General features: G+C 35.9%; 1 protein-coding gene across 2 annotated transcripts in view; it reads left to right on the top strand.

Moving 5' to 3' along the window:
- LOC143018083 (cholinesterase-like) overlaps positions 1-13,565 on the top strand; it is a 95,041-nt gene extending 81,476 nt beyond the window's left edge. Inside the window, exon 13 of one of the 2 annotated variants that reach the window (XM_076173186.1) lies at positions 12,189-13,565. In XM_076173186.1, coding sequence (XP_076029301.1) covers positions 12,189-12,543 — 355 coding nt within the window. In that variant the 3' untranslated portion in view covers positions 12,544-13,565. The remainder of the gene's footprint in view (positions 1-12,188) is intronic. The other variant, XM_076173187.1, reaches the window with a different exon arrangement.
- Positions 13,566-26,100: the final 12,535 nt, after the last annotated feature.

Genomic DNA, 26,100 nt, shown 5'->3' with positions numbered 1-26,100 from the left:
TTTGCATCGTCTGCAAAGAAGCTCATATAGCTTTCAATTCCTTCATCCATATCATTAATATATATAGCAAACATTATTGGGGCCAGGACTGTTCCCTGCGGGACACCGCTTATTACTTCATTCCATTTTGAGTGCTGGTTTCTTATCACTACTCTCATTTTTCTTTCTTGCAAAAAGTCTTCCATCCAATTTAGTAATTTACCTTGTATTCCTCCTTCAGATTCTAGTTTCTTAAGCAACTTCTTATGTGGTACTTTGTCAAAAGCTTTTTTTAGGTCTAGAAATGCACAATCAGCCCATCCATCTCTTTCTTGTATTATATCTATTAGCCTTGAATAGAAACATATTAAATTGGTGACGCATGATCGTCCTTGTCTGAATCCAAATTGCCTTGGATTTAGTACGTTGTTTTTTTCCAAGTATTTTACCCATCTATTTTTGATAATTCTTTCACAAATTTTTGCTATTGTACTTGTTAGAGAGACTGGTCTATAGTTGGTAGGTTCTTCTTTATTTCCTCCTTTATATATATTAAATAAATTTGCTTTTTTCCAATCTTCTGGAACTTTTCCTTCTTTCAAGGAACTGCTTATTATGCTATGTATTTTGTCTGCCAGTTCATTCCTGCATTCTTTCAGAATCCAGTTTGCTATTTCATCTGGTCCATGTGATTTTCTGACATCAAGATTACTCAAGTGTATCAATATTTCATTCTTTGATACTTCTATTTTTTCTATAGGGGGGATTTTCTCTTTCCATTCAATCTCTTCAGGTTGTATGTTCTCCCTTGTAAACACTGATTTAAAATGTTTGTTCATAATTTCCGCCATTTCCATTTCCTCAGTGTATTCAACTCCCCCTTGTCTTAGTTTCTCCAAGTCCTGTTTGTTTTTCAGTTTATTGTTTACAAATCTGTAGAATAGTTTTGGTTGATCTTTACATTTTTCTATGACGTCTTTTTCATATTTTCTCTTTTCCTCTCTGCATGTTTGTACATATTCATTTCTATAACTGGTATATATTTTCCATTTTTCAGGTTTTCTGTCTTTTTTCCATCTGGTCCAGGCTTTGTCTCTTTTGTCTTTTAACTCCCTACAACTTTTGTTGTACCAGCATTTTACATATTCTTTTTCTTGTTTTTGTCTTGGGACATACTTTTCCACTCCTTTTTTGTAAATTTTTGTTAAAATATTCCATTTCTCTTCCACTGATGTTTCTTCTTTGTATATTTCTTCCCAGTTTTCTTGTTGGAAGAATTCTCTTATTTTATCAAAGTTTGTTTTTTCATACATCATTCTTCCTTTTCTATATTGTTCATTTCTTTTCATATATTTTTCTTCATTAAGTTCCAGTTCAATCAATATGTGGTCACTTTTACCTATTGGTGTTTTATATTCAATCTTGTCCACTATTCTAGGTTCAGATGTAATTAATAAGTCTAGTCTCGATGGTTCTTCTTCATTTCTATACCTAGTGTTCTCTTGTATCCATTGTGTCATTGTGTGGTCAATAATCATCTCAAGTAGAGCGTTTCCCCATGAGTCGTCTCCACCCTTTACTGTCATTTCTTCCCAGCAGATTTCTTTGCAATTAAAGTCGCCCATCATAACTATTCTTCCTCCATCTTCCATTATTTTATTTAATGTTATCTTTGTGTCCTCTAACATACTTTTATGTTCACTCTCCTCCCATGAGGCTGTTTTTGGAGGCACATAATTTATTACAAATTTTCTGCTCTTCTTATCTCTGTCTTCTACTTCTATCATAATCATCTCTACTGTATTCTTTCCATATATGACACCTTTCACGTTTATATCCTTCTTAGTCAGGAGCATAACTCCACCCCCTTGCTTTTTCTCTCTGTTTCTAATCCAATAATTGTATGCATCATGTCCTACACTGTTGGGTGGTAGTGGGCCTTTTAATTTTGTTTCTACAATTCCCATTATGTCCGGTTCTTTTTCCTTCAAATAATCATTCAGCTCATTCAATCCTGTTATTAATCCATCTATATTTGTGTAAGACACTCTTAGTTTTCTGCCACTTCCATTGTGTTCTCTGTTTCCCTTATGTTTTTCTTTTGTATGTCGAACTTCCTTAGTTTCATGTTCACTACTCTCCAATAGAATCTCTCTTTCTCTGACTCCGTTCTGTTCTCGTTTTTTGCCTTAGCTTCCAGTCTTTTCTGCTTTTCTTCCTCTCTTTCCTCTTTATTCATTTCTCTTTTTATCCATATCTTTTTGTATTGTTCACTTGTTGCTAGTTTCCCTGTTTTGGATAAGATATTCTCTGCCGTTGTTTGTGACTTGAATTTAATCTTAATTGGTCTGGTCTTGTCTGTGCTATACTTTCCGAGTCTAAATTTCTCTTCGATTTGTTTCATAATTTCTGGTTCATCTTCCTGAACTGATTCTAATAATTGGCTTACTTTTTCATTTTCCTCCTTGATTCTTGTGGTTCTATCTGTGTTGTGTTTCTCTTCCATTCCTAATATAATTATACATTTCTTTTTGTCTGCTAAGTCTCTTACTATATTCTCCTTCTGTCTCATCACTTTAATAACTGAGTTTTCAGTTTGTTCATTCATTTGCTGTCTGATTATGTCAGTGAATGCAACCTTGCTATTTTCCTGAATTTTTTTCCAACCCTCCTTGTTCTCCATATTATTCTCCTTTAAGACTTTATTCTCATCTTTTACTTCTTTTAACTGTTGTTTTAATTCTTCAATTTCCTTAGTTAAGTTTTTGTTCGCCCTCTCTAGTTCTTCCAATTTTTCAATTCTTCGTATCATACTGTCAACATTACCTAACTTACGTTCCAAGTCCTCGATCACCTTATCAACTCTCTCCTCTAGTCTTATCAGTCGGGGGGGGGGGGGGGGGGTTGTGTCCCCCCCACCCTCTTTAAATCCCTGGAACATATTCTCGTCACTTTCTACTGTATTGCTCCTCTCTATACTTCTAATCTTTACATTTTTATTAGACATTTCATCCTCACTCAGTCGTTTGTTTACCTTTCGCTTGTCTGGCTGGACCAAGTCTACTCCCTCCTCATTTCCTTCCATTTCCCTCAGTAATCCCTCCCCTTTTCCTCTTTCCCTACTTTCCCACTACTCCACGAGCAATTTCCCCCCCACCCTGTAAAAACACTAGGCACTTCTCTTTGCGTTGGGATCCACAGACTTCAGTTTTCTTCAGAACGTCATCCAAGCCGTCCATTCGCTGAAGTGTGTGTGTGTGTGTGTATTTATATATATATATATATATATATGAATTTAACCTGTGACATTTTCTTTTGACACATAAAGAACCACTTTCTCTATGTAATGTTCTCAAGCACTAACTTTCTATTTTGCTTACAAGTAGTATCTTTCATATTGTGCATGGTTTGAAGCTTTATGCATTCAAGGTTTTGGCTCCATCCATATTCTCATCTTTGAATTGTTGATAATAGATATACAATTTCTAGTACATATACACATACAATTTCTAGTACATCTTTTGGTGTCATGTGTTTTGTTGTGTTTATAAAAGGGATAGCAGCTTTTGTATACATCTCTTTAGAAACCCATTTATTCAGCAGTCTGCCATGCAACTTCATCTCTGCTAGCGTATGCTGAATTAGAAATTTAGAAAAGTAATGGAATACCTATAAACATATACATACCATAGGGCTTTTCCTTCTTACAAGGGAGGTAGCCAGTCAAAGGCATAAATCATCTCTCACCCATTTCATCCCCACATACTCCACTCCCATTCACCACCCCTCCCTCCCTCTTTTCTTGGCTCCTTCTAGATGATGGATCATCCCTGCATCTTGCCTATAGACATGGAATCATTATATACTTGATGTTTTAAATGGATACTTCATCATGTTATTGGCAAAATTCCCAATATTGGAAGAAACATTTTTTCTGTAGGGAGTGCACTGAAATATTAATATCTGGTATCATGCATATTTCATCTTGTCAGTGGTAACAATTACTTTCATGTTTACTTATGCCGTCTTCAAATTTCTATTTGAATTGATTGGCCTTACTGCTACTCATGTCTGAACTCTTTTGAGTAAGTCAGCATAATGCTATTACTTTTAAAATTCTGTAAATAATTTTATTTTCTTATAGTTGTGTTCATGTAGCCTTTCAATTTCTCTTTTAGAATTATCTATGTGGACAAATTTCTCTTTGGGTGATCCCAACTTAAAATTCAGTGTATTAAATCTTGTGAACATGTGCTTCATGGGGTTGATTTAATTATTGTGGCTAAAACACTTCTAGATAATGTCTAGTGCCTTACAGTTTGTGACTGCAGTCACTTGGTCATCTACTTGATGAATGGTTTATTTTAAAAGCTGTGTTATCCCTCACAAGTAAGTGCACACAAGCCATTTTTTATGCTTTTCATGAATGGCTTTCACCTGTGGATTATCCAGGTCTCTATCTTATCATCAACTATACTGTAATTTGGTCTAGGATTGTGTCAGTGATCCAAAATTTCTCTTGGCTTTTTCCTGCTTACAAGGGAGGTAGCCAAATTCAAAGGCATAAATCCACTCCCACCCATTTCATCCCCACATACTCTACTCCCATTCACCACCCCTACCTCCCTTTTTTCTTGGCTCTTCCTGCATGATGGGTCATCCCTGCATCTCACCCACTGCCCTGGGTCAGAAGCAATGGAGCAAGACACAGCACATCCACAGCAAGGCTACTTCATTTAATCGGTGACCCCCCACCCCTGTCCCTTTATGCAGAAAAAGATAGGACAGGAAAAAATCCCTTCAGTCTGCATTAAAATATCATTCACACATATGTCCTCACCCCCACATCCCCCACCCACTCCCTTCCATACATCACAGCATCATCAATACACAACCATTTTCCCATTTGTAAAAATGGTTAATTTGATTTGAAAATATGTTTTAAACAATTTATACCATTTAATGTTATAGGGAAGTTCATGACTGCAAAGGATTTTTTTCCTATATACAAAAAAGTTGGGCCTTTTTTCTGACCCTATGAGCAGTGTTTTAATATAGGAGCAATTAAAAATAAAACAGTATTTGAACATTGGATATTTCAAATGAAGGGTTATTCAAATTTAGAGGTTCTACTGTAATCACTCAGATCACAGAAGAAATACTTCACAATAGACTGCCAAAGTCTGTACTTCACCAAACCTCCCCCAGAAATCAACCCAACAGAGAAACAACTCCCAAGATAATATCATATTTATGTATATATATATATATATATATATATATATATATATATATATATATATATATATATATATATATATATATACACACATACATATATATATGAAAGAAATAATTGTGACAAAGAAATAAGGGACCAAATAATGAACCTTGATGTCAGAAAATCATATGGACCGGACAGAATTGCAAACTGGATACTAAAAGAATATATAGATGAACTAACGGATAAAATATATTAGATAATAGATTGCTCACTCAAAGAAGGAGAGGTACTGCAATACTGAAAAAATGCCAATATTGTGCCAATATATAAAGGAGACAAGGAAGACCCCACAAACTATAGACAACCTCCCCCGATTACCAAGTCTAGAGGAAAAACTAACAAAAATGAATGAATCATGGGAGGTTAGGATTAGCCAACACATGCTAATTACACAAAGAGTTGATAAATTGGAAGAACTAAAGAAGGAGAATCAAGACCTAAATAAAGAAGTAGAATTAAAAAGACAGTTAAAAGAAGTAAAGGATGAGAATGAGGAATTAAAGAATAATAATAATGAGAATAAAGAGTCCATAGCAAAAGAGGTAAAGGGTTGGAAAAAAGTTCAGGAGGATAATAAAATTGAATTTAGAGATATAGTGAAACAACAGATGAAGGAACACACTAAGGGCACAGTTATTAAAGTGATGAGAGAGAAGGAGAATATAGTAAGAGACTTAGCAGATAAAAAGAAATGTATAATTATATTAGGAATGGAAGAGAAACATAATCCAAATAGGACTACAACAGTAAGAGATGAGAAACAAAAAGGTAAATAAGGTATTAAAAAATATTTTAAGAAGGTGAACAGGAAATTGGGAAAGAAATTGAAGAAATATATAAGCTAGGGAAATACAATATAGACAAGACCAGACCAATTAAGGTTAAATTCAGGTCACAAACAACAGCAGAGAATGTCTTATCAAAAACAGGGAAACTAGCAGAAAGTTATCTGTACAAACAGGTATGGATAAAAAGAGAGATGTATAAAGAGGAAAGAGAGGAAGAAAAAAAGAATTGAAGCTAAAGAAAAAAGAACAGAACAGAGACAAAGAGAAATTCTATTGGAGAGTAGTGGATATGAAAGTGAGGAAATGGTTCATAGAAGAGAAAAACAGAAGGGAAACAGAAAACAGGATGGAGGTAACAGAAAATTAAAAGTGTCCTTCACAAATATAGATGGCTTGGATGAACTGAATGATTACCTGAAGGAAAAAGAACCTGACATAATGGGAATTGTGGAGACAAAATTGAAACGTCCATTACCACCCAACGGTGTAGGACATGGTGAATATAATTATTTAATTAGAAACAGAGAAGTAAAACAAGGTGGTGGAGTTATGTTCCTGACTACGGATATAAATGTGAGGAATGTTACATATGGAAAGAATAGAGATGATTATGATGGAAATAGAGGACGGATAAGAAGAGCAGGAAGTTTGTGGTAAATTATGTGCCTCCTAAAATGGCTTCGTGGGAAGAGAGAAAACACAAGAGTATGTTAGAAGACACAAGGATAACACTAAATAAGATAATGGAAGATGGAGTAAGAATAGTTATAATGGGTGACTTTAATTGTAAAGAAATATGCTGGAAAGAAATGACAGTGAAGGCTGGAGATGACCTATGGCGAAATGTACTACTTCATATGATCATAGAACATACAATGACACAATGGATACAAGAGAATACTAGGCATAGAAATGAGGAAGGGCCATCAAGACTAGACCTAATAATCACATCAGAACCAGAAATAGTGGACAAGATTGAATATAAGACACCACTAATATAAGTGACCACATATTAGTTGAACTGGAACTAAATGAAGAAAAATACATGAGAAAAAATGGACAATACAGAAGGGGAAGAATGATGTATGGAAAATCAAATTTTGATAAAATGAAATATCCCACCCCCACCCCACCCAAAAAAAAAAAAAAAAAAAAAAAAAAACAGACTAGGAAAGGATATACAAAGAGGAAACAACAGTAGAAGAGAAATGGAAAATCTTGACAAAAATTTATAAGGAGTGGAAAAGTATGTTTAAAAAAAAAAAAAAGGATATGTAGAATGTTGGTGCAACAAAAGATGTAGCGAGTTAAAAGATAAAAGGGGATAAGTCTCGGATAAAATGAAGGAAAGACAAAAAAACAGAAAATGGAAAATATATACTGGTTATAGAAGAAAAGAGAAAATATGAAAAGGATCTCATAGAAAAATGTAAAGATCAAACAAAACTATTTTACAGATTTGTAAACAAACTGAAAAACAAACAAGAATTAGTGAAATTACGACAAGGAGGAATAGAATACACAGAGGAAATAGAAATGGCAGAAATTATGAGCAAGTATTTTAAATCAGTGTTTACGAGAGAGAACATATAACTTAGAGATGTCGAGTGGGAGGAAAAAGTCCCCCCTATGAAAGAGATAGAAGTAACAAAGAATGAAATAATGAATCACTTGAGTAATCTCAATGTTAGAAAATCGTATGGTCCAGATGAAATGGCAAACTGGATTTTGAGAGAATGCAGGAACTAACTAACAGACAAAATACATAGTCTAATAAACAGTTCATTGAAGGAGGGAAAAGTTCCAGAAGATTGGAAAATAGCAAATATAGTACCAATATAGGGGGGAAACAAAGAAGATCCTACAAACTATAGACCGGTCTCTCTTACAAGTATGGTAGCTAAAAAATGTGAAAGAATTATCAAAATGAGATGGGTAAAGCATTTGGAAAAAAATGTACTAAATGTGAGGCAATTTGGATTTAGACAGGGAAGATCATGTGTCACAAACTTGATGTGTTTCTATTCAAGACTAATATATATAATACAAGAAAGAGATGGATGGGCTGATTGTGCCTTTCTAGACCTGAAAAAAGCTTTTGATAAGGTGCCACATAACAAATTGCTAAAGAAATTAGAAACTATAGGAGGAAAACAGGGCAAACTACTGAAGTGGATGGAAGACTTCTTGCATGAAAGGAAAATGAGAGTGGTGATAAGAGACAAATATTCCAATTGGGATGAGGTGATTAGTGAAGTTCCACAAGGAACAGTTTTGGTCCCAATAATGTTTGCTATATATATTAATGATATGGATGAAGGAATTAAAGTTACATGAGCTTCTTCGCAGACGATGCGAAAATGTTGAAAAAAGTGAGCACTGAAGAATATTGCGAGTCATTGCAGAGTGATCTCAATAAAGTATGGGAATGGAGTAGGAAGTGGGAGATGGAATTCAACATTAAGAAGTGTAGTATAATGGAATTTGGAAGAAGCAAAAAAAAGAATAGTGGCATCATATACATTGGGAGAGGAAGAAATAAAAAAATAAAAAAAGTGGAAAAAGAGAAGGACCTAGGAGTCATTATTATGAATATGTCCCCTGAGAAACATATAAACAAAATTTTTGGAGAAACTTATAATTCAATAAGATCAATCAAAGTGGCATTTACATACCTGGACGAAGAAATGGTGAAGAAAATACTAGTCACTCTGATAAGACCAAAATTGGAGTATACAGTGACGACGTGGTCACCAAGTACAAAAAAATGTATAACAAAACTTGAAAGGATACAAAGAGTAATTACGAAATTGGAACCAACACTCTCAGAACTATCATATGAGGAGAGGTGGGCAAAACTTGCACTACAGACATTGGAGCAAAGAAGAGAGGAGACTTGATAACTATTTATAGAATCATGAAGGGCATGGAAATTATTGATAGAGAGGATCTAATAAAATGGGATGGTAGAGACACAAGAGGACATGCAAAGAAAATCAAGAAAGACAATTAAAGAAGAGACCTGAAAAAGAACAGCTTTCCCCACAGGATAATAGACATTTGGAACAGGTTAGATGAGAATGTGGTGTGTGCAAAAATGATACCCAAATTTAAAAACAGTCTAGATAAAATGAGATATGGAGACGGGACACCAGGAGCATAGCTCCCCTTCCTGTAAAATACAACTAGGTAAATACACATATATATATTACTGATGAAAAATGTAGTATCATATTTGTCGATCACATGAAAACCACAGTTGGGGCAAAAGAGACTGGAGACAGGGAATCTATGTATTTTTATTGCAAACTGCAATCCTCTTCAATACTTACTGAAGAGGGTTGCCGTCTCTGTGGTGTAGTGGGTTAAGGCTCAAGGTAATCTTACAGGTCACCAAAATGCAGTGAGTTCAAATCCTACATGCAACTGTCATAAAAATTATCAGATTGATGTCGCTGTCACTAACAAATTTCTCTCATAGTTACAATGATGAAAGTATGAAATGGATTTGTTTCAATCCTTACCCCCTGCCACTAGTGGGCCTGGGCCTCGTGTAAAACAGGAACTAGGGTTACAGATTAATGATCTTTCCTATCCTCGGGAATCAGATCAATTCCAGGTTATGAGGCTTTTAAAGTCTCTGTGGTGTAGTGGGTTAAGACTCTGTGAAGGTAATCTTATGGGTGGCCAAAAGCAGTGGGTTTGAATCCTACATGCAACTCATAAAAATTATCTGATTGATGTCGCTGTTACTAGCAAATTTCTCTCATAGTTACAATGGTGAAAGCGTGAAAGGGATTTGTTCCGATCCTTACCCCCGGCCACTAGTGGCACTTGGGCCCTTGTGTAAAACTGGAACTGGAATCGCAGATTAGTGATCATTCCTATCCTCGGGAATCAGATTGATTCCAGGTTACGAGGCTTTTACAGTCTTTGTGGTGTAGTGGGTTAAGGCCCTGTGAAGGTAATCTTACAGGTGGCTGAAAGCAGTGGGTTTGAATCCTACATGCAACTGTCATAAAAATGATCAGATTGATGCTGCTGTCACTAGCAAATTTCTCTCATAGTTACAATGGTGAAAGCATGAAAGGGACTTTGTTCTGATCCTTGGCCCTTGCCACTAGTGGCCTTGGGCTTTGTGTCGCAGATTAGTGATCTTTCCTATCCTTGGGAATCAGATTGATTCCATGTTATGAGGCTTTTACAATCTCTGTGGTGTAGTGGATTAAGGCTCTGTCAAAGTAATCTTATGGGTGGCTGAAAGCAATGGGTTCGAATCCTACATGCAACTGTCATAAAAATGACCAGATTGATGTCATTGTCACTAGCAAATTTCTCTCATAGTTACAATGGCGACAGCATGAAAGGGATTTGTTCTGATCCTTACCCCATGCCACTAGTGGCCTTGGGCCTTGAGTAAAACAGGAACTGGGGTCGCAGATTAGTGATTTTTCCTATCCTCGGGAATCAGATTGATTCCAGGTTACAAGGCTTTTACAGCCTTTGTGGTGTAGTGGGTTAAGGCTCTGTGAAGGTAATGTTATGGGTGACCGAAAACAGTGGGTTTGAATCCTACATGTGACTGTCATAAAAATTATAATATATATATATATATATATATATATATATATATATATATACAGGTAAACGTCGACTTACGATGGCCGCGACTTACGATTGTTCGACTTTACGATGACGACGACGATATGATAATTTAACCCCTTCCATACGGTGCCGCACACGTAGGCGTCATGAGGAGCAAGTGGATTCGCGACGCTGCCATATCGGCGTCTTGATTATATTTATTGTAGTCGCCCCTGTGTTTTTACATTCTCTCAAATGATTCATTCTCTGTGGTTTTCAAAATTCGCGGGTGAAAGAGAGAACGATCGATATAAGCGGTGACTATATTTTATGATGCGAGTATTATTACGTCACGTCGTACGGCTGGCATTGGCTGCTGCCCGCGAGATTTAAGTACCGTACTGAAAATACATATTATAGTGTTTGAATATGGTAAAAAGGATAAAAATAATTAAATGAACTACTGTACATGTTTAATAGGCTATATTCAGTATCTCTGGTGGTTAATATACAGGTAGGCTAGGTACAGTGACCACGGAACAGAGTGGGGATCGACTTACGATGAGATCGTCTTACGATGGCTTTATCGAAACCTAATGCCATCGTAAGTCGACGTTTACCTGTATATATATATGCAACAGTAATCACATAAAACACGTGAATAAAGATTTATGCTTGTAACCACGAGGAAAATAAAGATCGGAATACTGAAAATGTCTTAATAGACGAAAACATTCAGTATTCCGATCTTTATTTTCCTCGTGGTTACAAGCATATATATATATATATATATATATATATATATATATATATATATATATATATATATATACATATATTGTAATTGAAACAATGCATTTATCAGTTTGCTACATGTGACCTGGGAATTAGTATCAGACTAGTATAATTTATTATAATTTGTAGACCCTGGAGGGTTGTAAGTATATAATGTCTTTCTGTGGGGGTGAGTGTGCATTACTTACAGTGTGTCTGTTGTGTATTACTTGATGAATGTGCAAACCAAACTGACTGTAATTTCTAAATCTCTTGGCTATATGTAAAGCTATATTTGTAGTCCATAATATCTTCTAGTGAACTTAGTACTGACCAATGTCTCAGTATCATCTACTTTCTGTAGGTAGCTTTACAAATCTACCTAGCAAATGCATCAAATGGTTTATGTGTAGTTGCTTAGCAATCTGCCTTGCATCTGGCTCTTGCAGTATTACTATGTTGTTATTCTACTGCTCTATTTACTGGTTATGGTGATCTCTTTTTTTCCTGTAGTCAAAACCTTTATATTAACTGGTATGTGATTGAAAAAAAATAAATAAAGTAGTGAATTTCAGATATTGTCTGTCATAATTTATTCTACATGTTACATTAAGTAGTTTCCTTATATTGTTCATTTGTAAGAAGATACATTAACTAAGGTAGCTGTTAAATGCCATCTTATTCACAGAACTTTGATAATATAATAATACTTAGTGTGTAGGTGCTCTTGCTGATTTCACCCCCTTACATTTTGTTAATGGTTTATTTTTGCTCTACAGACAGCGAAATAAAGCCTTGGATGACCTTCAGTACTACTCCTCAGACAACTTGACATCTCCCACTAATGATTATGTTGGAAATTACTTGGACAAAATGGAAAACAACAACCACAGTGATGACCGAACAGATGGTGATGCTAGTATGAATTCATACAACATGAATGATCAGAGACAGCATTATGGTCACCAGGAAAGAAACAACTATAAACCTAATCATCAAGCATACTCTCAGCAACCATATACTATAACCCGGTCCATAACACCTCACTCTGTTCGTTCAACTGATCCTATTCTTCCCCCATCACGTTCAGTAACAACCATTGCATCCCATGGTATGCTTAACACTGATTTATGATTTGAGTTTCCTGGTTGTTTTGTGTCCAGTTGGGATTTTTCCCCCCCATTATACTTGTTTTTGTACCTGTTAAGTTTATGGTATGTCAGTATTTTCTGCAAAAGTCAGTGTGAATATTGTTCCATGGCAACATAAATAGCAATGGTTTAATTTTTTTTGTAATGGGATGAAATATCCTTTTACACAGGTATAACTTTTTTTTTTTCTTATGAAATTCATCTTGAAAGTTGATTGACAACTGCATTTATTTGGTAAAATGATAAATCTTCACTATTCTGTAATTTCTTTGGAATTTGTTTATATATGAAAGTGGCAAATGTCTACATCAGTAGCCTACATTAGAGGGAACACCATGAAAAGACAAATGCTGTATTATTGATAACATTTTGTTTGTCAAAGCTCTATCAATTACATAATGAAGCTCTACTGAACAAAACATCATACCAGAAGTAAGGGTTTTGTCCTCACAGTGTTTCCTCTGATCATTTTCATGTTATGGCCTTCTTGTGAGATACCTAGTGAATTTCAGGATCAATGACACTGAATTTACAATGATTTCTTTGTGTGTCCAGAAACAAATTCAAGCTCAGTCTAGACCAGTGGTTCTTAACCTTTTTTGGCAGCGACCCAAAATTTTGCACAAATCAAGCATCGCGACCCAAAATTTTGCACAAATCAAGCATCACGACCCAAGCCTACAAATAGATTTTCTGCTTTGGAGTTTTTATTTAATCATGGTCTGCTTAGAATCCTAAAACTAGGCATCATGTATTTTAATTATTACAGTATGTAATTATAATATATTTGTAGTGGGAAAATAATGATTTTCTGCAAACCCTTAGCGACCCAATAAAATGGCTTGGCGACCCAAATTTGGGTCGCGACCCAGGGGTTAAGAACCACTGGTCTAGACGATACACTAAGGTACTTACAGGTATTCATTCTTAAATATCTGCTTATATAATCTTTATTTGGAAATTAAAATCCTGTGATATTGTGATGAATTAGGGTAATTGTGCTAACTAATCTGTGTAAAAAACACACATACATATACCAAGGACTTTTTCACTCTTACAAGGAAAGTAGCCAAAGTCAAAGGCATAAATCCACTCCCACCCATTTCATCCCCACATACTCCACTCCCATTCACCACCTTCTTTTCTTGGCTCCTCCTGGATGACAGGTTATCCCTGCATCTTGCTCACTGCCCTGGTTCAGAAGCAATGCAGCAAGACACAGCACATCCATAGAAAGGCAACTTCATTTAATTAGCAACCCTGCCCTCTCTGCCCCTCATGCAGAAAAAGGGAAGACAGGGAGAAATCCCTTTGGGCTGTGTCAAAATATCATTCACACAAACTCCCTCATCCCCCAAACACTCCCTTCCATGACTAGATTATAAAGTGTCCCTTGCAAATAATAATACAATCTTAAAAGGAACTAGAATGGAAATGCAGCTACCGGTAATAATAATAACAATAATAACTGTTGGCTCAAGTTTGACTGACTGGAAATGTGCAATCCCATGGTAAGCATTGGTCCTTGAGTGCTCCCATAGATCTCTCTAGAAAGAAATGTTTGACTGTTATCTGTGTTGTATTGGTATGGATCTACATCTGTGTCACTACTGGTAGGATAATGATAAAATTTATTGCTTTGAGTTGCACTGACTAGAAACCATCTTCCTCACAGTGGCTGGCAGTGGCCCTCAGTTCCTCTTATAGATATCTGAGAAGACACTTTAGACTGTTGTCTAAGTTGCATCAATGTATGACTTTCTATAATGCCAGCTAGAAACAGGAGGAGGGGGGTTGTCACCAGTTGTCATCTACCCATATGTGGCAAGGTGGAAGAAATACAATTGTAGTTGATAAAAAGATATCTTAGACCCAGTCCAGAAAATGAGTTGGCCCCTTGGGGCTGCACCTCCAGGTGGAGGATGGGGGTTGGGGCTCGATGGATTTTGAAGTTGGGCTGCAGGAAGAAAAAGAAATGGAGAAAGTATAGTTGAAGCTGACAGAGAATGAGAGAGGTTGTGAGACTGGTCAAGAGATTATGTGCAACCCCATAGGGTGCACAGAGGTGAGTGTTCATGGGGATTAAAGATGAATGGTATGGAGACCATTCTGACATCCACTGCATAGGACTACCATATGAAGGCCCTTATTGTCAGTCAGTGGTCGTGCAGCTCTAGGCTACTACAAGAATTTTTGTAACTTTAATTTAACACTAACTTATAAAACAGGTACACTGTTACTATTAAGAAAAACAATACTGTAAATATAAAAATATGTTAAATTGTACATATGAATTCAGTAAAGTGATTTGAAGATAAACCACTTATAGAAATGGAAAGAACTATGAACTCAGTTGATGTACCACAGGCTGAGGTAGAACAGATTTTCAATAGTTTATTTCAAGTTAAACAGTATTTACTACATAAAAAGTGCCTGCCGATAATGATTACCTTCTATGCCAAAGATTTTCTTTTCTATAAAACCTTCATGGCCCTGGTAAAAAAGAAATTGTAATTTGTGTTTACTGATATTTTATATTCAACATTCTCCTTTTATGTTGTGAAAAATGATGATACCATTAATAAGCAGGCATGTATGTACGAGTACCTATCCAGATATACTGTACATGAATTTGTGCTTGCATAAACATGTTCACACTCATTTGCTTGTGCTGGCAGGCAGGGATACTTGGCAAATATACATACACCCTGCTGTAGATTAGAATATGCAGCAGTGGTATGGTTCCCATATAAAATGAAAGATATAAAATTTGGAGAATACAATAACCACCAACCAAGATGATTCCCAGCCAAGCAGGTAGCTTGTACATGGAGAGATTATATGTAAGCACTTGGCCTGCCACTGTTCAAGAATTAAGAGAAAGAGAGGATATGATTGCAGCATTCAGGTCACTGAAAGGGTGGACAAAACTAATTTAGGATAAAGGTACCATGACCTCATAGGAACAAGTTTAAAATGGATACATCTGAAAGATGAGAAAAAGTATAGTTTTACATATGGATGCATAAACCTATGGAATGCCCTTGATGATTTAGTCCAAACTGGAACTATACATAAATTTAAAATGAGGTATACTTGTAAAGTAAGAGAGAGGACCCCATGAGCATAGCTCCCATCCTGTATACTACAATTAGGTAAATCGGGTAAATACAATGGTAATTGAAATACCAATCCATATATAGGTGGTTTAAAAAAATCACTTCACTAACAGAACCTATGATTAATACTTAATTTTTAGTTATGGTCTGTGTAATACTGTTTGTACAAATAAGTGTTTCATGTACAAAGTAAGTCCCTCATGATATGAGATTGATCGTTGTGTTTGCAGCTCTACATAACCAGTGATAGAACTATGACTTAAGTATGATATGAATGAAATATTGATTAGCTATTGTATATAAATTATTCTGAGTATGTTTGATATGATTTGTTTACAGATGTGTGAGAACAGTCTTGATGCATACATTTTTACAATTGCTTTGTAAATATTTGGATTTTCTAATAAAATGTTGCTATGAAATAAAATCTTGTACTGAAATCCTTAACTTACTAATGATAACCTGGTTATTGAAAAATGGCTGACAAAAGTTTTAGAAGGTAGAGAATGCAGAGTGGAAAAAATTGAAATCATCATGAACAGCTTTACAATAGTTTTTCTCAATATTACCACCAAACTTTATTGTGTGACCTCTTTACCCCATATCCAGACCACATCAGCCAAAACTCTGAAACAGCCCAAACTTCAAATCAGTTGCTCTCTCCATTTCCTACCCTCACACAAGCTCTTCAACTTCCATAGAAAATATGACTGCTCTGAACAGACTTTCCCCTATCCCATATATCTGCAACAAAACCCTTAATACCTCTCTGTCAACCCTGTCATATAACTTCTCTAAACCCATGAAAATGCAAAACACACCCTTACTCCTTGCCACACTTCTAAAATCTCACTTGTAACAAAATAATTATATATGTACCCTCTTTGCTAAACCCACATTGCTCTTCCCAAATTTCTCTGACTTCTTCCTAGTCTTCTTGATTAACATCAGGGGTGCAGTTCCAATTTTATAGGTGCTGGGGCTCTGGAGGACCTAACAAAAGCCTGCCATCCCTATCATGTTTCTATATACAATGGGCATACTATATGTTACATGATGATTAAGTAATGTGTTTGCACTTACTAATTATCATAAAATAAATATAATTATCAAACAAACAAGAAAGAGCTACTCGCTTGCAGAGGTGCTGGAGCAGAGCTCTAGTGAGCTCTGGCAGCACTACACCCCTGATTAACATCCTCCATTACACCTTACTAACTCCATTTAACAGACTGATCCTCTAAAATTACTGTGTCCATAACTGTCACCTAAAATTCATAGAAGAGAATGGAGGGAAGTCAGGTAGAGAGGAATAGGTAAAGGGTGCAGATGGACAGATATCAGTGGTAAATTGGGCAGATGGACAGATATCAGTGGAATTGAAGACAGTAGGGGGTAGATGGGTAGAGTTTTTCAGGTTAGGGGATGTTTGAGATCTTACCCTGTCCTTCTCCATTGGAGTTTTTCAAATCCTTCATTGTTCTTTATACAACTCTGTTGAAGAAGGGTGTGTATATTTACCTAGTTGTATTATACAGGAAGGGGAGCTATGTTCATAGTGATCTTTCTTTGTATCTCTCAGCACCTAGTTTGTTCTTAAATTCTAGTATGGTTTTTGCACACATTATTGTTTCGTCCAATTTGTTCCAGACATCCACATTTCTTAATGTTGAAGTCTACTTCCCACTTCTGACTCCATTTCTAAACACTGTCATTTGTGTAACATACACAGGTGAAATGCAGTTTAGACAATAAGAGTTTAGTGTGATTTTATAATAAAGAGTTTCAGATTGTCATCTTACACAGACTGTGGATGTAAGTATTTGCCGTGTCTCCATAAGGTAACATAAGGTAATCTGTTGCAGAGAATGAAATTTTATTTACTGTCATTACACAGCCCACTGGAGACACTTAGAGGAATGTTGGGATTGGATTGGATTTATTGGCAGTAAGATACACAGATATAATAATTACCTTACCTTACTGTCGTGCCATATCCTCTTGGACTTCGGCAACCATGGAGCGCCACCGTTCACAGTCCCTAGTTACTTGTAATATAATAATACCATGTATAAAATTGTGTAAGGATGATATAATAAAGCATATGAAAATTATATCCATTGTAGTCTTCATGAAAAAAATGACAAGTAAGGTATAATCCAGATACATTTAAACAAATAGTAACATAACTAAAAACTGTAAATGTTAATCATTATACAGGTTTCCCCCACTATATGATTGGGTTACATTCTTGAAACCAGGCCGAATAATGAACAATCAGATAGTGAACTTGTGTTATAAACGTGTCACTTTTTTTAGACAATGGTTTCCCCAGTGGGCCTATATCCACTGTAGAATGCCATTAGTTACCTGATCCCACACTGCACATACCTTTCATGGCTATTCTTACAAAAATCCCAAGGAAGCCTTCTCCTCGTCATCAGAAGTGGTAGGGCTTGATGAATCCTGGACAGCAGAGGTGGACAGAAGAGTGCCAGATGTAGATTAAAGAGGTGGTGGAAAGGAATCCAGATATGCTGATGCAGGGCGGGGGGCTGGGTGGGAGGGAGCAGCAGGTTTTATTTTTTATTTTTTATCATTTTTTTTCCCCTTGGCCTCGAATATATCTTTGTAGACCTTGAAGGTTTGTTCCACATTATAGGCAACTGTTCCACATTGTACCAGGTTTGGGTACCTTTCCTTTATTTTTTCAATGGTTGCATCTAGGCCAGAGAACACCTCACAAAGTGTTTTGATGTCAAGGCCTCACTGGGGCACATCATCATCATCATCTCCATGGAGAGTTCCTTCTTGTTCCAACTCCATCAGATCTTCATTGCTGAATGGCTTATCATGGGACTGTAGCAATTCATTCACATCATCTTCATTTAACTCCTTGAAGTCAGCCATATGTGAGAGCCAGACTATGTCCTCACGAATGGATGCCACTTCACTAAATCCAATGAAGTTGTCAGCTGAATTGACACACTTATAAGAATGTTTCTTCCAGCAGCCATTCATTGTTTTTTCTGTCACCTATGCTGTATTGATATTGTCAATGGCCTTGATATTATAACTGGCACAGAACTGTTTGACTGTGGGCTTGTATGGGCTGTCAGTCATGTTAATCAGCTGACTCATTGTGTGGCGTTGGTAATATGCATTGGAAGTGATGATCACACTTTGGTCCATGGGCTGGATGAGTGCTGTCGTGTTTTTGAGCATAAATATCACCTCTATGTTGTCTGCCCAATCTTCCATGGTTGTTGGGTGGCTTGGGGCATTGTTAACCAGCAGGAGGAAATGGCTGACAATGTTTTCTTTGGCAGCATTGTCACACAGTGCAGGGGACAAATAATTTGCAACATAATGCTGGTTCATAGAAGATGTCATCCAGGCCTTCTTGTTGGATCTATATACAGTATCACCATCCAACCCGGGTGCCTTACCTGCTCTCATCATTTTAATAACTGCTTTCACCTTATCTTTCTTTATTTCTCCTCTATTTTCATTATTCATTACTGTCATTTTCTTAGTGGTTTCCACTGCAACTATCTTTCCCTCCCTATCCTCCTTCGCATTTAGCAACTCCCTAAAATACTTTGTCCATCTTCCACTATTATCTCTCCATCTGCATCTTTTACCTTTTCTTCTCTACCTGATTCACCTCCTCTTCCTCTCTTGATTTTATTATAATAAATAATAACAAAATAATACAATAATAATACTGATACATGAATAATAGCCTACTGGTACTAATAACCTAAGAAAAGTGCTAGCACAAAGAAAATTGTTGACTAGATCTAATAATAACTGCAAACACATCACTTTTTCTAAGCATCTAGCAACAGAAACATTATATTATACAAAGCATTGCCACATGCTAAGAGGCTAAACTAGCCAAGGAAAAGCTAGTAAAAATATTGATTATGACACATTGTGTAATTGTGAAATATATATATATATTGAATCAACTTTCACCTGACAACAAAATACTATGTATATTACATTTCTATATGCATCACATATCAAAGTTCTGACCAAAAGGCTGCCAACTTATTGGTAAAATTGCTGAAGTTAGGACAATACCACTTTGAACTGCCTACCCTAACCTCACCCAATATAACCTCATATAATCAATTTTATTACGTATAAATGCCTATGGTGCACAAAATACAAGTTAAACAAATACAAATACAATAATACACTCCTTCCCTCTCTAAGGTTGGAAACACGTGCCTCCACCCAAGAAGTTAGAAATTGCAATAAAGGGGAATACTGACTTTGACCTAATGCTATTTTATCAATAATTATACTGTGAAGAATAGAGTGACACTGGCATTTTGATAATTCACTTGTAAGACACCACCAAAACGCCCAGTCCAATTAATTGTTTGATCCATGTATATGAATAAATAAATAAATACCATTATTATTTCCTAATGTTTACTCTTACTCAGGTGCCACAATGATCAACAATGATAGTGGACAAAATAACAAGATGACGCAATGATAGTGGAGGACAAAATACCACAGTAGGATATATTGTCAGTGGAGGACAAAATATCACAGTAGGATATATTATCAGTGGAGGACAAAATATCATTTTAGGATGGGATGTCGGACAGAATATCAATGAACTACGGGAGGCCGGTATGGAACGCGGTGACGTAGGGGAGCAAAGTGTACATACTTGTAAGAGATCGGATGACCGTGAGTGACCATATGTCCGTGATGGGGGAAATGTTAATGAGGCATTAAATGTCAATGAAGGACCAAATACCAATATAGAGCAAGGTGTCAATAAAGAACAAAATTATAATGCAAGGCATGATACTGAAACACAAAACATGTCAAAAAGAAATAATCAAGAGTTTCTTAAGGGGACCCCCCCGCCCCCAGATTTAAGAAAAATTCAATTTTTTTTTATTGCATAAATACATAGTAGGGATCTTGCTCTAGATGCTGGTAAAGTGTTTTTATCGTACCGCCATTTTTAAAGGGTTTAAAGGGCCTACCCTCCCTCCCCCCGGCAGCCACATCCTGCGCACGACCATTGTTTACATATGTTTTGACCATATTTTACCCAATTTTTTTGCGTTTGATACACTCATAAAGTTTTCTCTTATGTCCGGCATGCACGTCCGGCATGTGGTGTGAGGAAGTTCAGCCTGCACGACTGGCAGTGGCCTGAGCCTTACAAAGTAAAGGACATGTACACGTTAGCTTGCCACATTCACTAATTTGCCGTGTGAAATTCGCATCTATTTTTCAGTGAAGAGATATTTGAAGATATTAGCCATGCCTAAGCTATCCAAACAAAAGGCACACTTGCAGAAGATAAGAACGTCTACATTAGCAACTCAAGGGGAGAAAGAAAGAACCCCAGCATCAACTTTGTTATCACCACCTCCGCCACCACCACTAGTACTCCCTCCAGCAGCTCTCTCCCTTCCATCTACATCCACATCCTCAGCACCTGATCCTCTGTCCTCTACACCTATATCAGACAAGTTGTCTCTACGCAAACAACTGTTTGCTAACAAGTGGCTACAAGGATGCCTCCTTGTTGCAACACCTTGGGTTTAGAGTCTCAAACCTCACAGTGATGTCCCTGATGCAGCAAGAGCCTGTTCCAACACCAGAAAGGAAACCCAAGAAAAGAAAGAGAGCTGAATCCCAGCAATCAGACTACCTTGCTGGGTCATTCTAGACCAAGAACTCAAACTTTGCAATAAAGAGTGAGGTGGCGGCTTTTGAGACCCTCACTTTGAGTGAATAATATCCTACACTGTAGGAGGGTACAAAGTCCCTGAGTTACTTGAAAGATGCAAAATCATCATGAAAATACAATGGAACCTGTTTTCAATGGGTCTTAGGAGGTCCAATGTAAAATTTAGTCAAACTAAGGGAAAAAAAACTTTAACACTCATTTCTGAAAAATGTAAGTTTTTGATACTCAAAGTCTATCTCCTCCCTCAATTTTCAACCGATTTTTGCATATGAGGTCTCTATTAATAGCTAGATAAATGACAAAAAATAAAATAGAGAGTTTTTTGCATATGTTAAATAATTTTTTTTAATAACGTGTCAAAGTCAAAATTTTGCGTTTTTTTCGATTATTTTTTTTATATTTTTTTTCCTCAGCGTTAAACAAAGATATTACAAAAACCTTTCTATTTTGTTTTTTTATAAATGTAGAAGATTCTTTTGCTGTAAAATGAAAGACATCGAATAAAAATTGTAAGAGGAGATAGGATTTGAAAGAAGCCCAAAAATATGGTATTTTTTACGTTTTTTATTAAAAAATAAAAAACTACTCGTCACATCTGAATAAAACTCATGCTGTGAAGGTTTCCTCAGACCTAGATATCACACAGAAAAAATCAGCAAGATCATTCAGAAAAAAATATTTTGGGCGGGGGGTCCCCTTAAAACCATGTACTTTAATGCTCGTAGTATTAGGAACAAATTCCAAAAAATACAGGCGTATGTCAAAAGCGAAAATCTCGATATGATAGGAATAACCGAGACATGGTTAAATGGTAAATAGTTCAAAGCTGAATTTAATATTGTGTGATTTAAACACTTTCATCAAGATAGAAACCACAAGAAAGGTGGGGATGTTCTGTAGTACGTTAAAAGCAATCTCCATGCTTGTGTTTTAGAGAAAATGAAACAGGATGCATATGATAGTTTGTGGGTAGAATTAACACCAAACTGACACAAAATGAATGTAGGTGTAAAATATAAGCCAAAGACATTACCATTAACAGACGACAAACTGTTGTTTCAAGAACTGTCTAGTTTCTGCAACCGGGAGTTATTGATAATGGGTGATTTCAATTTTACTGATTTTGACTGGATGACCATACAACATGGCCATATAGGTAGTCGCTTGATAGATTTTCTCGATGATAATTACTTAGTTCAGCATGTAAAAGAGCCCACAAGACATGGAAACTTACTCGACCTATTGATCACTAGCCGAGAAAGCATGATAACTGATGTAGAAGTCGGTGAAACTATTGCAAATAGTGATCAGAACTTAGTTAGATTCAAACTACTAAAAGAAAAAAAAAATAGAATAGATACTTGTGTTTCTAAAATACCCGATTTCAGTAAAGCTCAATTCATAGGACTACGTCAGGAGCTTCAGCTTATGATTGGGAGGCAAAATTATGCGAAAGACCTGTAGATCATATCTGGGAAATATTTCAAAGTACGCTTACTAAGATGATTCATACTTACATTCCATTTAAGGACAGACATCCCCCAAATCAGGCTTGCCCAAAATGCCTTGACAAAGAAACTGAAAAAGGTATTGCTAAAAAGAGACAGGTTTATAAGAAATACAAGTGCTCAGGTGCATATAAGGACTATCAAAGTTATGTATTAATACAGAGAGACTTAAAAAAGACAATAAAGAAAAGAAAACGACAATATGAAATGAATATCGCTAATAAATCCAAAGAGAATCCCAAAGAATTCTTTAGTTACATTAGAGATAAAAAGGTTATTAGGAATCACATTGGTCCACTATTATCTGCTGATGGTCAACTTGAATATTCAAATGAAAGAATGTGTAATATTTTAAACAATTATTTTCGCTCAATATTCGTAAACGAAACACCTCAAAGTGAAATCCAAACTGAAACTTGTGAAAAGTCTAGGGTGAACTTACTACGGTAAATGTAACAAAAGAAAAAATAAAAGGTGTATAGAAAAACTCAAAGTTAATCAAACATCAGAGCCTGACGGTTGGCATCCAAGAATCTTAAAGGAAATGAAAAATGAGATTGTTGTTCTATTAGAAATTATTTTCAAGAAATCCATCATATCCGGAGATGTCCCAAGAGAATGGAAGCTAGCTAATGTTACTCCCAGATTCAAAAAAGGTGAGAAAAAGAAACCAAATAACTACAGGCCTATGACTTCATTTGTAGGAAAAATGATGGAAACTATCATCAGAGATGCTATCGAACATTATTTAGAAAGTAATTGTTTTATGAATAATAGTCAGCATGGTTTCAGACGGAAACGTTCTTGCGTGACTTACTCAAATTCTACAACACAGTCATCTTGAATTATGACAAAAGAAACAATATAGATTTAATATATCTAGACTTTGCAAAAGCTTTTGATACCGTCCCCCCACGAAAGACTACTTACTAAATTAGCTTCACATGGAATATGTGGTAGCCTATTAAGTTGGACTAATGAAAATCCATGTGAACAAGTTGCATAAACACGGCAAAGGAAACATGGACTGGAAGTGAAGCGTTTATTCCTGACGTTTCATCCATTGAGAAATTCAATAGACGAAATGTCAGGAATAAATACTTCACTTCCAGTCCATGTTTCCTTTGCCATGTTTATGTAAGTTGGACTAGTAATTGGTTGAATGATCGAAAACAGAGAGTTGCTTTAAATGGAAAAACTTCTAGATGGAAAGATGTTACGAATGGAGTTCCTCAAGGTTCCGTTCTTGGGTCACTTCTATTCATAGTATATATAAATGATGTAGACCACAGACTAAAATCTATTGTTTCAAAATTTGCTGATGATACAAAACTGTGCGGAATGGCAAATGATCATTTAAACCAATTAGATATTCAGTAAGATTTAGATAAATTACAGCAATGGTCTGAAAAGTGGCTAATGAAATTTAACACAAGTAAATGCAAGGTAATGCACATAGGTAAAAATAACAGTAAGTACGATTACAAGTTATTTGGAAATTAGTTAACAAAAGTGGTAATGAAAAGATCTCGGCGTAATTATCAGTTACGATCTCAAATTATCCTCTGAGGAAGCAAATAAGATTCTAGGACTGTTTGCGCGATCTTCTGATTTTAAGAGTCCATCACTCATTAACAAGTTATATAAATCGTTTGTTCATCCACATTTGGAATATGCTGTTTCCGTATGGTCACCGAATCTCATACGAAAATCAACTAAAACATATGAATCCGTTTTCCCTAAAAAAGCGTAGACTCAGCGATGATTTGATACAGGTCTTTAAGATTCTAAGGGGAACTGATAACATCAAAAGTGACAAAATTTTCACACTGAACGAGAGTCTGACAAGAAACAATGGTCTCAAACTGTCAGGGAATAGATTTAATTTGGAAGTGGGTAGAAACAACTTCGCCAACCGTGTAGTTAATGAATGGAATAAACTTCCTACAGAGGCAGTGCAATGGAGTTAATTTCGAAACTTTAAGAATCATTTAGATAAGCACCTAAGCACGATGTTGTAATGACTGTCATTTAATTTATATTTGTTTTGTTATCATTTGTCTGTTTATTATCATTTGCTTTATTCTCATTTATTATTAGTAATACGAATTTATTACCAAGGATTACAAAGGCGGAGCATGCCGACAGGAGACCTTTTGGTCCATATCTAGGTCGGATGCGAGAAAAAATCATAATAATGATAAATAAAAACTATAATATTGTAAGTAATATATAAAATACACAAATAAATGCATATAGTTAAATAATAAACAGGTAAATAGTAAATAATAAATTGACATATAACTAATAATAAATGAGAATCAAGCAAATAATAATAAACAGACAAATGATAACAAAACAAATAAACAAATAATATAAAATAAATGGTAGTCATTACAGCATCTTGCTTAGGTGTTTATCTAAATGATTCTTAAAGCTTCGAACTGAACTACATTGCACTGCCTCTGCAGGAAGTTTATTCCATTAATTAACTACACGGTTGGCGAAGGTGTTTCTACTCACTTCCAAATTAAATATATTTCAGGACAGTTTAAGACAATTGTTTCTTGTCTGATTCTCATTCAGTGTGAAAATTTGGTCACTTGATGTTGTCAATTCCCTTTAGAATCTTAAAGACCTGTATCAAGTCATCTCTAAGTCTACGCTTTTTTAAGGAAAACAGATTCATATGTTTTAGTCAATTTTCGTATGATTTATTTTTGATATTTGGAATCAGTTTTGTGGCTCGCCGTTGTACTTTTTCCAATCAGTCAACGTCTTTAATGAGATTCGGTGACCATACGGAAACAGCATATTCCAAATGTGGACGAACTAACAATTTATATAGCTTGTTAATGAGTGATGGACTTATGAAGTCAAAGTCAATCAGCCCTAGAATCTTATTTGCTTTCTCAGAGACTGAAATACACTGCTTAGGTGATTTGAGATCGTCTGATAACTACGCCGAGATCCTTTTCATTATCCACTTATCGGCTGAAAGAAACCTGCACAGCGAAGCTATAGCGATAATCCCATACCACACTCCTGGTCATATGGCCATTTCCCGAAGGTTGAGTGTGGTTTGAATTTTCCGCCAAAATCATCGGAAATTTAAAATTCCCGGCTCTGTGCAGGCATGCGCATTGTCGACCCCACCTCCCCCTCCCTATCCCCTCCCT

Source organism: Oratosquilla oratoria, chromosome 34 (assembly GCF_046742065.1).
Source record: "Oratosquilla oratoria isolate Oo_2021 chromosome 34, ASM4674206v1, whole genome shotgun sequence".
Classification (NCBI taxonomy): Eukaryota; Metazoa; Arthropoda; class Malacostraca; order Stomatopoda; family Squillidae; genus Oratosquilla; species Oratosquilla oratoria.
This window is presented reverse-complemented; position numbering and strand designations above follow the sequence as displayed.